Source organism: Euprymna scolopes, chromosome 37, assembly GCF_053919585.1.
Source record: "Euprymna scolopes isolate OS-2025 chromosome 37, ASM5391958v1, whole genome shotgun sequence".
In the NCBI taxonomy this organism is placed as follows: Eukaryota; Metazoa; Mollusca; class Cephalopoda; order Sepiida; family Sepiolidae; genus Euprymna; species Euprymna scolopes.
Genome location: NC_136518.1, coordinates 42,576,812 through 42,593,754, shown reverse-complemented (window position 1 = coordinate 42,593,754; position 16,943 = coordinate 42,576,812). Strand labels below are relative to the sequence as shown.

The 16,943-nt window shown below is 33.1% G+C and overlaps 1 protein-coding gene across 1 annotated transcript in view; it reads right to left on the bottom strand.

Moving 5' to 3' along the window:
- Positions 1 to 16,943, bottom strand: part of LOC145261136 (carbonic anhydrase-related protein 10-like) — a 1,563,849-nt gene that overhangs the window by 200,245 nt on the left and 1,346,661 nt on the right. Inside the window, exon 4 of the mRNA XM_080119410.1 lies at positions 15,752 to 15,888. Within this exon, the coding sequence (XP_079975536.1) occupies positions 15,752 to 15,888 (137 nt within the window). The remainder of the gene's footprint in view (positions 1 to 15,751; positions 15,889 to 16,943) is intronic.

Here is a 16,943-nt window from a genome sequence, read left to right as displayed (position 1 = left end):
ATACTTCTCCTAGCGTACCTACTACGATCGGGATTATTTGTGTTTTAACACCGTGTATACGCCTTATCTCCAAGGCCAATGGAGCATAATTGCTTAACTTCTCTTTCTCCTTCTCTCTCACATTCCTGTCCCAGGGTACTGAGAAGTCTACAATCTGCTAGTTTTTTTGAGACCTTGTCAATGACGACCAAGTCCGGACGGTTATGTTCTAATTGCTTGGTCGTTATGACACTTTTGTCCCAATATACCTCTACATTTCCATCCTCACTTGTTCTCACTTCATCATGCACCTCCTCAAACCACTTTCCAGCACACTTCACCCCAACCTTATTACAGACCTCCCAATCTATCCGGAGTCCCATACGATCGTGTCTTTTGCAGTACTCCCTCTGGGCTAATCCACTACACCATGCTGCAAGGTGCGCAATTGACTCTGAGGTCTTACCACAAATCCGACATTCTGCAGCAACTTCCTTTCCTATAACCACTTTTTTAAACAATCGTGTTCCTAATGCCTGCTCTTGTGCTGCACAAACAAAAGCTTATGTACTCTTAACCAGATACCCAGCACTAAACCATTGCCATGATATTTCACCAGCCACTTCTGTTATATACTGGAAGAACCTTCCGTGTATTTTCTTCCTAGCCTGTTCCTCTGCACTCTTTCTATCCGTGTTTCACATAATCAACCTTGATCTCACATACCTCCACTTCATTGGCCACAACCTTAAGCATCCACTCCTCACTTCTAACAACGTAACAACGACATCTCCCTAGTTCTAACACAATCTTTTACACTTTACAATCCTCTCCCACCGTCTTTCCTCTTTTGATACAGCCTCGCTACGCTACTTCGAATGTGGAATATACCAAACATTGCTAAAACTTTTCTTGTTTCGATATCCATGGCATGCAACTCCATGTCAGACTATTCTAAAATTCACGCAGTATATCTCAAAACTCTGACTGCCCATGCATTCACCGCTTTCATTAGGTTTCCCCCATACAATTTCGACTTCGCAATTAGTGTCACTCTTCTAAAGATATTCCTTCTTGACTTCTCCTTCATTTCTCTGTTCATGATGCCTACGCCCTGCAACACTCCCAAATACTTATACCATGTGTCCTCTATTTCCTTCACAATTTCTACATTTGGCAGCACTATTCTATTCAAATGAACCTTTATTCCCCTTTTCATCACCAGCACGGCACATTTACTAATCTCAGACTCCATCCCGGTGTCTTCCGAGTATGTCCCTACGAGTTCTACCAGTCTCTCCATTTCCTTTTCATTTCTACCGAATATCTGAAATCACTCATATACAGTAGATAATAATAATAATAATAATAATAATAATAATAATAATACGCGAAGGCATGTCATTACTTGACATGCCTTCGCGTATTATTATTATTATTATTATTATTATTATTATTATTATAAACTAAGGAAAAAAGCCCGCAGTTACCCACTTAAAAAATGAATTGTTTCAATATAGAGTAAAGTCGTCTCGTCGACTAAACAGAAAATTTAATTTAAATAATTTTTTGGTTTGGGTAATATTTATCTAACAATTATTTTCACAATGAAAAAAAAAAGAATATTTATTGTTTTCCAAAAATCAAATTCCGACAATTTTAAACGAATAAAGTAAGAAGAGACATATCTGTTTTATTGATTCAGAATATTTAGCAGCACACATCTTAATAGTATTAACTCTGAACAGACAATTATTAAGTCAAACACAATATTATTAAGCGTAAATTAGTAGATAAATGTAGATGTTGAATGTCGATGAGGTTCCGATAACAATTGCATAATGCAAAAGGAAAAAAAGTCAATGTTTCATAAACTCGTGTATCGACTAAAATATTTTTATACGAGACTAGCTGGAACCAGCCGGCATCGCTCGGGATGCAACGAAGTCATTTTTCTTTTTGATTTTCATGTTTGCATACTTAAAAGAAGCTTTTTATAGAAACAGAAATGAAATTTTAGTTGTGAGGTAGATAACTCTTTATTGATGACTAGCAGTTCAGCCTGGCTTTGCTCGGGGTCTATGTACTGTTCATAACTTTTTGTGCATATATATACACACACACACACACACACATATATATATATATATATATATATATATATTGAAAAGTTTGAGAGTAACCTATATCTAAAATTTCAAGTGTTTAGACCCAAAATTGGGGGAGGAGTTTGGTAGAGTCTGCAAAGGTCAAATCATTGAACTTTGACACCTTCACAGCGAAATATCTGGCGTGTAACCGATTAAAAATATTTTCCCAAATCTCACTACCCTTATGTCAAATCTCGAGTCTGTAGACTGAAACTTGACAAAGTAGTTTGGTAGGGAAATGTACACAGACATACAATTCTACTTTTATAGACATATAGATAATTTCATTGCGACTTTTACAGCAGTCCCTAACTTATTTCCTACAGATGTTCCACGTATGAATGTCTGTGATGTAAAGTACTTTTAACTCTTGTATTGTTGAATGGAATCTGTATGTGTTTCATTGTTTCTTATGTTTTTTGTGTGACACTTTTTATTTCTATTGAGGTGATTCGCTTGTAACGCACAAAGATGTTATGTATCATAACGAGAGATGTACATAAAAATTGTTGTATATTAATGAATGAATTTCACTGGACAAATCAGGTATAAACCGAAGTTTATTTGTGTTAAATATAATTGGATAGCAAATACGCTTTAAATAATACTAGACTACCCGTGACCTGTTGGGTCAGTATGTCATATTAGCTATGGAATTAATATGGAATATTATGAATAATATGAATTATAAGTGGTTTGCCATACTTATAGGTAAATCTGCACTATTCAAATTTTGATATATCGTTTAATTAAAACGCGAAAAAAACAATTCATTTAAAGGCCACTGCACTGTGAAATATACCATGTAGTCACAATTTAGCAAGTTATTAGCAGAACGATAGAAGTATGTGTCAGAATCATCGAAGAAATTGAAATTCAGTGAAAACTTTATTGGGGTGTAATGATTATCGATCAAATTGAATAAAAGTGAGTTGAGCATTTTACAAGCCCTTAAGTTAATAAAAGAAAACTCTGAAATTTGGGTAATATTTATTAATTGATAACTAAAATCTCTTGTTAATATTTAACAAAGGTATACGAAGAGCTGCCACAACTTTTTCGCTCGCTTTGCCTGGAATTAGATGAAACTAATATATATAAAGTAAAACGCACACTCTGAATAAGTTGGGTCAGTATGTCATATTAGCTATGGAATTAATATGGAATTAATATATGAGCGTGACACTTGTGACGTAAATAAAATAGTTTTTGTGACATAACAGAAACGTTTCTATGAAAGTCTATTAAAAATGGAAAGAAAAAAGAATATAGATTTTTATGAATCGTTCTATTTATAATTGTTTAGTTTTGAAAAAAAAACTTACAGCCATTGAATTATAAGTGGTTTGCCATACTTATAGGTAAATCTGCACTATTCAAATTTTGATATATCGTTTAATTAAAACGCGAAAAAAAACAATTGGGACACTGAAAACGTACACAGTAAAACAATAGGTTGTAAAATGCTCTTATGGTTGTAAAAGGTTAAAGTAGATTTATTTGTAAGAAAATTGCGTTAAAATAACTTAAACGTAATATGGAAATGAATGATATAAAAAATGCAGAAAGTATTAACAATTATTCAGATAATTTAAACGCAAAACAAAACAAAACAATTGGGACGCTGAAAACGTACACAGTAAAACAATACGTTGTCAACGGGTCAAAGTTGATTTATTTGTAAGAAAATTGCGACAGTATACGTGTAATACAGAATAGTTGCAAAACATTCTCACCCTTTCCATATTACATAATAATTTCGAAATAATAACGTTAATATTTCAGTGCGTAGGTCAAATTCTGCAAAAGTAGCGATTTGTGTTTATTTGATTACGCTGTTATGGGTTTATGTTTATGTACACATGCGCAACCGGAAGTCGTAAATTGGATGTTGGGTTACAACACTCGTTACAAGGTCATTTGAGTTTTATAATTATATAGATTAACGATTCCATCACTTGCTCACACAATGTAAGGTTTTTACCATCATTCACAAACAGTAGTCTATTTTAATAATATTTATAATACACCACAGATGACAATAAGACTGTAGACGTACAATATACATATACATTTAAGTGGATAATACTTTGAAAGCCTTTTGTATGGGGGCGCGTTGTGGTATCTGTTCTGGTGTTTCACTTTAACTTTTCTGTCGTTGATTACTGAAGTAGAAGTCCTTTTAAACCGATCTAATACTTACTTTTGTCCAAATTGAAAATCTACCCCCTTTTTGGGAAGGTTGACCCTCCCCATATTAAAATCAATCCTTGTGTCCTATTCTACCCCTGCTGAGTGACAAATATATAAAGAATATTATGGAAAGCGTTCGCAAATATTATAACTATAAAAAAACAGACATAACGACAACTTATTCTGAAGACACGTCCATTAAGTCTGCACGTTTGGGGATGAAATTACAATTTCGAACAGACGCGTAATCAACCGACAGACAAGGCCTCTAAAAGAGATACTAGGACGCAAGTACGAGAAAATAACGTTAGAATGCTTTAATGGAAAGAAACCCGAAATGAAAGTAATTCAAGAAAAGTGATAGAGAAATGAAGATTAAAGATCAAAAGGTCAAATAACGACTGACTTTGTTGGAGTGACGAAAAATAAGCATGGAACGGACGAGGATTTATCCGAAATCCCTTCAGGTTGACGACTTAATCCAGATAAAAGAATGCCGCAGGAACAGGAAATGAACGAAAGTTCTTAGAATTTTCCGATTTTAGTCCTTCTATTAATCATCTCCTTCCCAATCATCTCTAAGTAAAATGCTAATGCAGACCAGACTTGGTAGATCACACAAAACTAAAGCCTAAAGCTTAAACTTTATGCTGACTGATTAAACTCAAGGCTATAACTATAGCAAGGTCTGGCTGTAGTGTCAATCAATGACGATTCACACGTCAAAATTAAATAACAATTGCCATGTTTATTTTAGCTCGGAGGTCAACTTGCCCTTACTTGTGATTCTGTTTTTCATACAACATTAATGATACGTATTACACAGTCAATCAAACAACCTCTGGGCTTTTTAAACTAGGATAGTTTGTACTGTCGGGTGTAGGTATGGCTATGTGAAGTTTTATCGCCCAGGTTTTTTGATTCTCTTGTTGAGATGATGTTAGTTTACTAATACTCGGTCTTACATAGAAATTCTGATGGGGCTTCTTAGGCATTTTTGTTGGCAAGAGAGCTCTTATGTTTTGGTTTTCTCTTTAATTTTCAGATTCCCACCTTTCAAGCTTGTGTCACATCTTTTCACGATGAGAGGAAGGTAAATACTAATAAAGGAAACGATAGTAATACATAATAAGTTATTAAACAAGTAATTATACGCACACAGTGTCTCTATTGCCTCTCCACAAACAGGCACAAGCTCGGGTTTATTATAGAGAAATGCAACACTAGCAGGTCACTCTTGATTTGGACAAAAATAATTGCCTCGATCCAGAAGAATATCTCCTCCACTGACTAAGAACATAAAATATAACTAACGTTGCGAACGCTTCCCATAATATAAAAGTTGATGACCTTATAATACTTTGCAGGCTTTTTAAATAAATTCCGCTTATGCTAACACAACATACTTCATATGGTGTCTTAGAATTAGCGAAATTCATTTAAAATCCCGCCAATATTTATAATGTTATTCTGTATTTGTAATGGCTGATAGATAATATAACAACGTTTTAAAATCATCTAAAGACATAACTTTATAATTAGAGAGGTTATTAACATCAAAATGGGCGTGGTTCACTGATGAAGGATATTCCACTATCAGACAATGTAAAAAACAAGTACTCTGCATTTCTGACCAGAGGAAGTCATTTAAAGGCCACTGCACTGTGAAATATACCATGTAGTCACACTTTAGCAGGTTATTAGCAGAACGATAGAAGTATGCGTCAGAATCATCGAAGAAATTGAAATTCAGTGAAAACTTTATTGGGGTGTAATGATTATCGATCAAATTGAATAAAAGTGAGTCGTGCATTTTACAAGCCTTTAAGTTAATAAAAGAAAACTCTGAAATTTGGGTAATATTTATTAATTGATAACTAAAATCTCTTGTTAATATTTAACAAAGGTATACGAAGAGCTGCCACAACTTTTTCGCTCGCTTTGCCTGGAATTAGATGAAACTAATATATATAAAGTAAAACGCACACTCTGAATAAGTGGGTTCGGCTAACGCTGTTGGAAAACCACAAGTGACAACGAGTGACAGCTTGTATATCGTTGCTTTCCCGCCACCGTCCTGCATCCTTATTCAATCGGTAACCAGCAATGAAAAGTGGATTCTGTACGAAACTCCCAAGCGTTTCAGACATTGGTTGTAACCTCAATATGCTGACCTTCATTCCGCAATACCGGCTATGCACAGACGCAAGTTTATGCTTTGTATCTGGTTGGCAGGTCGTCAAGTGTTTCATGATGAAATACTATCATTGAGCCAAACGGTCATTATAAACTTATACTCGCAGCAATGAAACATGTGTGACAGGCACTGCGTAAGAAGGAACCGACAATGGTGAATTGCAAATGTGCGCTTTTCCTCCATAACAACATCAAATCGCATGCGATGCGAGTGGCTAGAGATACCATGCAGCAAGTTAGGTGAGCGACTTTATGCTATTTACTGTATTCACCGTACTTTGCACCATTCGATTACCATCTCTTCCACTAAGGACCTATTTACACCCACCCGAATTCTACTGCAATGGAATTAGTTGGAGACATGATGGTGGAAGATGTTACATAAAGATGGTGATGACTTGGAAGATAAATATAATTACACATATTGTAAAGCGTTTTTTGTTTTTCCTTAAAAACGGACACACCTTTTTGGGTTATTATGTATTTTCGCCAATTTCTTGTTTAAGTGTTTGAAATAGTATTTTCATCGTCTCTCATATTTACGTCCGAACTAATATTTTTACTTTTGTCAACGTATCTTTTACATGAGACATTAACATTTTCAACATAAAACGCGTAAATTGATGCGACGTATCTTTAAAAGGTCTGCTTTTGTTTTCATAGCAATTAAAAAAAAACTCACTATGATAAATTAAGGGAGAGAGATCGATAAGAAGGATAAATAAAGAGAGCAAAAGGAGAGAATGATGGCAGATAAAGTGTGAAAAAAAAGCGAGAGATTATATATATATATATATATATATATATATATATATATATATATATATATATAGTAAAGTAGTAAGTTATAAAATATATATGGCGATTAAGCTACACTGAATATTCCGCGTTTCATCCAATCTAGGACTCTTCAGGCTTATGCGCGAATTTTGTGGTTGTTTAAAAACGACAAACAACCACAAAATTCGCGCATAAGCCTGAAGAATCCTAGAGCGGATGAAACGCGGAATATTCAGTGTAGCTTAATCGCCATATATATTTTATAACTTACTAACTACCTCTACCTACGTATTGAGCACTTTTGAAGTAAATACTTAAAGTTTACGCATAAATTTATACTTTCCTACATTAAATTGATGTGAGTAAATTAAGTAGTTATATATATATATATATATATATATATGTATATATATATATATATATATATATATATGGATAAATTAAAAAAGCTTAAGATTTATTATAACATATACCAGATGATTTTTCAAAAGTTCTCAATATGTGTGTAGAATCTGTATAGGTAAAATATAAACATAAGGAAAAATTTACGCGAATCGACCAACGTTTTGATTTAAACACATCTTGTTAGAGATTCCATAGTGATTATTATTATTATTATTATTGAACCTAGCCGAAACGTGTTAGCATGGAAACAGTTGATTTGCGTAAGGTTCTTCCGAATTCTTATATATATATATATATATATATATATATATATATATATACATACATATATATAGTAATTTATAAATATATATATGACGATTAAGCTACACTGAATATATATATATATATATAAAAAAGAGCAGAAATGAGGAAAATCGTCTGCCTTAAACCACTAACCTAGTTCTAAAACAGATCCTTTGTTCGATAAAATGGATGCCCATTGGCTGATGATGTGTGTGTGTGTGTGCATAGAAAGAGAGGGGGAAATAAGAAAGAGGCGGCAAATCATGCTAAAGGTGTATTATTATAATCCGAATTTCTATAGATGTAACAACAAGTGCACACACGTTATGGTCAGTGAGTCACATGATCCTCTTCGCAAATAAACTAAAAATAAAAAAAAATCCTGTGTATGTTGATGTAGTTTAGAAAGAAGTAAACAGATCTCAGAACAGATGGAAGCATATCAAAAAATAAAGAAGTAAAACAAATGGAAAAGCAAAAGTGAAAAAAATAACACGTCCATTGCAAGAAATCAAATCCATCAAAACTATTCGGTTCAGTTGAATACGACATCTCTAACATGAGATCTCGCAAACGAGATTTCATCCGTGCATCTTTGCTGTAAAGCAGCTATTGCTAGTTACACACAAAAATGTAAATAGGGACACAAGATTAGATAAGGATTCTTGAGTTCAGCGAGGTTTAACTGATTGCAAGAATAGATTTCAAATAGATTTGGAGTACGTTTCTGAAGTTTTGAGATGAGGATTGATTATTCGTATTGTTTGGATTCTTAGGAGTACTGTTCTCATCTTGAGTGTTATTTGTATAACGTTTCGGTCGATGGAATTTCCAACGTTCTTCAGCTCTACCTTGTCGAACTCGCGGAATCTTTCTGCGGACCTCGAGTATCTCAAGGGAATTTCGACTCAAACACTTTATTTAATCAGCAGGGATAACATGTTCTCGACCAGACAGCCATGACTGGGTAGAAGTCCTAATTCGCTATTGTATTTTTGAGTCATTCGCTTTGAGGATTGGATTTACCGCTATTCACACGGCGTTGTAATAAAGGTTAAATAATCAGTGCGGACGAGCCAATAATACAATTGCGAATTACTTAGGAGTTTTACGCAGTCATGGCTGACTGAACGTGAGGATGTTATCCTGTAGATAAGATAAATAGTTTCGTTCGAAATTCCAAAGTTTCCAGGGTTAGATAAGATACACTGTAAGATCAGAGGTTACACCGACCGAAACCTTGTGCAAATAACATTTCAAATGAGATTAGTAGACTGCGGACTCCACATCAGAACAGATTTAGATTATTGAATAAAAAGTTTGAAACTATATCCGATATGGAATTAAATATATTTGTTAAAATATGGCAGTTTTAATCATTTAGAATTGCTTTAAAGCTTTACCGCTCACTTAATTTTTGACCAAATTTGAAACAATTATTACAGTTTATAGATCACTGCTTCAGTTATATTGTGAAAAAAAATGTTTTGCAATTTTCCTTTCAGTAAAACAAAAGTTATGATGAATTTACTGGTGTTCAAAATCGTAAAAATTCGTAAGAAGGTGAGCGACGTTTTTTATGACTGGTTTCCATAGCACGTCGCTTCAGCGACTAGTGTTGCTACTAATTCACCGCTCTCGCAAAAACAGAAGTAACAAGTAAAACAGAGAGAATGAAAGCAGACGAATGCAGTACATTATTTTACATATGTGTATGTAATGTTCATGGGACATAAAAATAAGACTGAAATTAAACAAAGAACAAGTGAATTTACTGGACACCTGGAAAAATCATGGATTACAATAGAAAAATGCGAGCATGAAAAGTAATATGGTTAAGTTTAAACATAGAAAAGAAAAGGACACGAAATTCTAATAAAGATGTAATAAATATATAACTTAAAATATTGCAGCATTAAGATAAAAAAAAATTCAATTTAACATTATATAATCGATTCTTAATGCTGCAATATTTTAAGTTAAAAATTTATCATATCTTTTACTAAAGTATCTTGTCTTTTTCTTTTCCATGTTTAAGCTTAACCATACTACTTTTCATGCTGGCATTTCAAAAATGCAATCTGGACATGACGACACTTAAGAAGAACGATATGCAATAAAATTTGTTTTAAACATAGAAAAATACCACAGAAACGTATTGAATGCTTCAGGCTGCTTTTTGACCATCTTTCATGAATACCGCACCAGTTTTGAGTGGCATAAGATATTCAAGGAATGCAGAGAGTCTTTGAGGGATGATGTGTAGTGTGATAGGATTAAGGAAGTCAGAACACCAGAGTTAATTAATCAAATAAAGAATTTCATGGATAAGGACCATTCTGTGTCTTTAGAGATAATAAGTGAAAAGTTTCATGTCAGTGTGGGAACTGTACACACATTTATTCGCAAGGAACTGAAGATGCGGAATATTTGCCCGAATATACCACAAATCCATCTTAGTTACAGACTATTTAACCAATATAGGCATTAAGACAGTTCCTCATCCTCCAAGTAATCTAGACTTTGCTCTCTATGATTTTTCGGTATTCTCTATGCTCCAAGAAAACCTTAGAGGCCGTCATTATGAGACAATTGAGAAGATGAAAGTGACTATGAGGAGGGTCATTGACACTCTTACATAAAAGAATCCCCATAGTGTTTTTCAGAAGTTGTTGGTACAGTACAACAAGTGCATTGCAGCCGAAGGAGATTACTTCAAAGGGAAATATGTGTAATATCAATAAAAGTATCCATAGGAAAAAATCTGAAAAGGTATTTAAGGCACCTAGTATATATATTTGTATTTGTAGATATAACATGCAATATTACTTCTAAAGCAACGTGGAAACACAATTTGGACATAAAAGTATGATCAAATGAATGAGAATCGATTTTAATATAATTTTATTGAAATAATCGGTAAAAATCGATTTTTATTGTCAATTTTTAGAAATATTGGTCGGAACTACTTTTAGAAAAACAGTAAATGGAAATAAAATCAATGCGAATAAAAGGGAAGAAGATTTTATTGTTCTTGCAACGAATAGAAACGTGAGATTGAAACATTTAAAATGGCGATATTTCAAACTATTTTATGTCTGATTGTTCAACTAACTAGAAAGTATATCAAGTGATTTCAATAGAAAAAGTCGTTTGGTGTGATTTGTCAATATCGATAAAAGAAGAATTAGGTGATTTGATTTTGACATTTTTATTTCATTTTCTATTCAATTTTATTCCTGATTCCTTTTTTCTTTTCCTTGTATTGTATTTATTTGATGTTATGTCTTTATTTTTGCCCCCCCCCTTTTTATCGCTTTGTTCGTATTTATTTCATGTATTACCCCCTTTCCCCTTTTTTCTGTATTTATTTTATGCTTTTTTTTTTACTTATCCTCCCCCTTTTTTTTCTTTGCTATGATTGTATTAATCATTTGTCCTCTCTCTGGTAAGATTTCTTTTCCGTGCTTTGTTCATATTTATTTAATGTTAAGTTCTTTATTTATTAACCTCGCTTTTTCTTTTCATCGCATTATTTTTTATTAATTTTATATTCTCGCATTATTTCCTAGCACCACTTCGATTTGGATGTTGTTATGTTAGGTTCTCTTTTTATTTATTATCCCGTTTTTCCTTTCCACATTCGGTCTGTATTTATCTATGTAAACGAATACGTTATTTTAATAGCTTATAATTAACAATAAATTTTATAATTTGTTTATGTAGGAGCCACTCAGAAAAAAAAGGTTAATGTGCGTACAGTAGTCAATGGGACAATATCGTAGTAATCGTTAATAGTGTAAATTTGGTAAATTGGATTAATTAAGGGGAACGGCTCATCAAGAACTTGTTTACGTTGTACTTGAAGATGAACATATTGTAGTCAGCTGGAAAGCAGGCAAACGGAAGACAGTTCCATAGGTGTGCAGTTCTAAGAAAGAAGCTTTGTTCATGGAATCTACGTTTTGGTCTAGGCACAGATAAAGAGTGGAGGGGGAAATTATGGATAGTGTTTTCAGATAGACGAGTGTTTCTCGTGAAAGTTTGGCGAGGGGGGGACCATAGATTGAAACTCAGACGATCACTTGCAATGAAAATAAGGATAAAGCAGAGACAAGCTCACATCGTCTCTTCTGCAGGAAAGAGGTTACAGGGAAGAGAAATTGGACCCCTCACTAGGATACAAAGTCTATTTTAAACTCTGTTAAGGCAGGATTAGTGTTATAGCAGCTCCTGCCCAGATATAGCAACAATACTCCATCCTTGGACGTACCTAGCTTTTATATAGGTAGAGAATTGCATCAACAGTGAGATATGTAATGGAGCGGTAGGAGGATCCTACCATTTTTCCAGCGACCTTGGTAAAGAATTTGATGTACGTGTTCCATTTGATATGAGGAGTCAAAGGTCAAGCCCAGAAGCTTGTCAAAACATGAAGCTTCCCCAAAACGAGAGCCATTCATTTCAATTGATGCCAAATGGAGATAAGAGCGTTGTTGATGTAAATATAAAAGCTTGGCCTTAAATGAATTAAAAGTAACCAGCCACCTCTTTCCCCATTGTATCATGAGCTCAAGATCAGAGGGGAGAGAATCAGAGAGAACTTATGCATTTATAGTCTTTGATGTGTTGCCATAGATGGTAGTGTCGTCAGCATAAATGTCTATTAACGATCTACGATGTGATTTCAAAGACCATTGATATAGATTAGGAAGAGAAATGGACCCAGACTGAACCCTTGATAGACTCCAGCATTAATACTGTTAGCTTCTGATTTCTGCCTATCAGCCACTACTCTTATGAACCTATCGGAGAGAAATGATTTAAGAATTGAAAATACATTTGCAGTCATACCGTAGCTGGCGATCTTGTGAAGTAGAATTTTATGTCATACCCCATCAAAGGCCTTTGATATACCAAGAGCAATTGCCCTAGAAAGGAAACTTCCGTCGAGAGATTCACTAATCCTACACGATATAACTTTATATTTTCGCCAGGATCTGTGGCATAATAGATAACGTATAAGATATAATATTCTACTATTATATAAAAGGAATTCTGTCTGAGTATGTGATTTCGTTCACTATGGACTCGGAAACGGCTGGGCCTATCTCTTGAAAGTCATACGATTGGTGTGTATGGGAGTGTTCTTACGTAGGTCATGTAACGAAATACGTCTGATATGTATCGAAAATCTATCATCGAAAAGATCCGATTAAAGAAAGAAATCAGGATTTTGAACAAATTTAAAACCTTTATAAAACCTAACATCACAAGTGCATTTTGAGAAGTTTTATCACCGCACAAGCAGAAGGGCCCAGCCTATCAAACCAACTGTAGATAAGGCAGTTCAAACGAAGGTTTCGTTTTAGAACACAATTGAACGATAACACTTGAGTTTTATACGCTTAAGTTTAATTCAAGTGATTATGTAAAAATAGTTTGATTAAACAACAGCTGGTGCTTTGACAAGACAGAGGTGCGTTCGAAATGAATGAATCTGTTTAGAGCACAATTGAACATTGATAATTGACGGTTACATTTGAAACTTTTAGAGAAACTATAATTAAAGATAATTTTATAAAATCAATAGTAGAGTCTCTACAGTGCAATGTAGATTACATCGTATTTTAACTAAGTCACGGCAGGGACGCACGTGAAGCTCTTTCTCAGTTCACTGCAAGGGGCGTCTCTAAATAAATGAGGCGAATTCATCGATTTTCGATGATAATAAAAGTACGGGAAGGTGGACCAATTGTTGATTTTCATTCAATCCTGAGCAATGTCGCGTCTCCCTGCTAGTTCAGTTTTTGTAACACTCGTCTGGAGAGTATGCTTCCCTCTGGACTAAGTAAAGTGTTCCGTTCGAAATTTCATAGATTCCGGATTTTGACAGAAAGGTTCTCAAGTTCGACAAGAAACATATGACATAGGCCCAGACGTTATGATAAAAACACTCGAGATAAAAAGACTAGTTCAAATAATCCAAATGATACAAAATTTATTTCATTTATGGCTCAAAAATTTAATTAGATTTAACATTAAAACTTATATTTTCAAATAATAATAATAATTATATTTTGATAGAAAACATCATTTATGTAAAAAGAATCAATAACAAAGTAGGAAAAAATAACCCCCAGAAAAAAGAAAAAAACGAATACTTAAATTATTATAAATATATACAAGTCGAAAGTTGTGAAGTGTTATTGGCCCACTTCGTACGTAACCAAAGAACAAATATGGATTTCTAAAAAACAAGTGGAGCATGCTTGGTCCCCCGTGAGTGAACAGTGAACGAGGCCTAAAACAATGACTAAGTTCAGCATTTGCACACCTCCATCCCATTTAGCCCCTAAAGTCACCAGGGGATGACAAACCCTGGTGAAAATTAACAACCGGTGCAGTTTTAGGCCTTAACATATGTAAGTTTGAGTTCTGCACCATGCAAAAAAAGAAAAAAAAAGAAATGACTAAGTTCATCTTCCCCCCCCCATTTAGCCCCAAAAGTTCCCAAGGCTTAACGTATTTAAATTTGAGTTTAGTATCATGCAAAAACTGCTAAATAGGTATACACAGAAAATTTTGGACAAATATGGTAAAATAGTCCCCAAAATGGAGTGTTTTTATTAGCCCTAAAAAAACCCTAAAGCACACCTAAGAGTTATCGTGAAATATAGACAAACAAATTATATAGAAATCAGTTAGTTACAACCTTTTAGAAAGTTTTATAAAAATCCAAGGCATCATTTTTTTTTTTAATAAGCACAAAAGTGTCAATTTTAGCCATTTTAACCCGAAAGTCACGCCTATGACGACAACTGGAGATTTCCCGGGAAATCCGTTCTCTTACATTTTTACTCATATCATGTTTAATGTTTGTGCAAAATTTAAAAAAAAAACCCAAGTCGTAGTTATTGAGAAAAGTGCGGACAGACGAAAGGACGAACGGACAAAGGTGAATTTACAGGTCCACCCTCCTTTTGTTGGGGGGGGGGCAAAAAAGTATTTCTTTATTCGTTCTTAGTGCTACCAGATCAAGTTGTCAGACGATACTGGCTTCCTGATCTAAAATGAACCACACATAGATGTTATCGTTTTTCCTTTCCCTTTACTCAACTCAATCATGTCCTGTAAAGCAAAACAAAAACAGCAGAAAAAAAATTTTTCCACGACAAAACAAACGAAAAACCATGTAAAATATTTGAAGATATAAATAATTTGAAGTATAAAAACTTTTACCAAAATGACTGGATTCGACATTAAATAATCCGAAAAAGGCTGATATGCCGTAAAACAAAACGACTAAATCAAACCGACCTATCGGAATAAGGACCTAAGATAAAATGTTAATATCGCTGTACCTTTATTTTAATTTGCTTAGGGAAACATAAAAATCGTACGAAACTCCTGTTCTGGACCTAATTTAAAACATCCTACGACAAGTATTTTCTAGTTGTGTGAATATTATTACATACTTCGAAGCGAAATCTCTTCGAATCGTGTAGCAACGCACCGGAAGTTTACATAATCTCTAGAACATTCACACTTCAATGTACTACTGTTTTAATTGTAGGGGAAATTAATTCAAACCTTCAGCAAGCAGTTAAAATGATAAAATACGTCCGACAAAAATTAAATCCACAACTTGATTGCCCTTATATCTGGATATAATATATGAAACAAAACAATGTGTAAATATATACAAATACAAGAATTTTTTTTTCACATTTTTAAATATAAGAAAACCAACGTGTACTTACTCTTCCCCCTTCAAAAAGCAAAGGTTTGAGGTTAGGATCGAACACTAATGATTTTGGATTGATGTCCACTGGCGATTGTTGCTTTCCCTTTTCACATAAGATCCAATCAGGATTGAGCTTACTCAGATATTCCGGACCTGCGAGAGAAAGCAAAAGAAAGTAAGATTCAGATAAACATACGCATTAATTCTAATAGCAATACATATACATGTTAGATCAACGTGTAGAATCTGTTCTTTCCTGTATTTCGAAATAGGAATCTTTCTATGTTGAAATAATCTTTATTTTGTCTACATCCAGAGTGACATTTTTGGAGAACTGTTTATTTGCCTATACATACATACATTACATACATACATACATAATATATATTCATATATATATATATACTTTTAATTTTATTCTTTGTGTGAATAATATATATTTGTTTCGAAAAATTATATTTTTCTAGATTAAATTTAAATATATGAAACTATAAATGTTACCCCCATATATATATATATATATATATATATATATATATATATGACATTTTTATTTTTTTATATATAAATTTAATCAGGAAAAATATAATTTTTCGAAACTAAAATTATGAATAATATATATTTGTTTCGAAAACTTATATTTTTCCTGATTAAATTTAAATATAAAAAAATATAACTGTCATATATATATATATATATATATATATATATATATATATGCCATTTATAGCTTTATATATTTAAATTTAATCAGGACAAATATAATTTTTCGAAACAAAAATTTATTATTTACACACAGAATACAATTAAAAGTATTTTCCTTAATCCATGGATGTCCGATGTAGGATCATCGAAAATCCAAAGAATAAGGAAATTACTTTTAATTGTATTCTTTGTTTAAATAATCAATTTTTGTTTTGAAAAAAAACAACACATTTTTATGAATGAAATTTAAATAAAAAAGTATAAATTTTATATTGCTTTATCTAGTTCTATATTGATCAATTCTAATATAGCTAGGTTAGTCTTATATGAAGATATTACTTCCCCCAAATATTTCGAAAGATTTGATACCACAAGTTTCAATAATCGGTGATCCAATTGATCTCATTATTCTTTTATATATAATTAATAATTAATAAATAATATTTAAATAAAATAAAAAAGTAATACGTCCTAAAATGTGGACGGAAAAAAATTAAACAAAG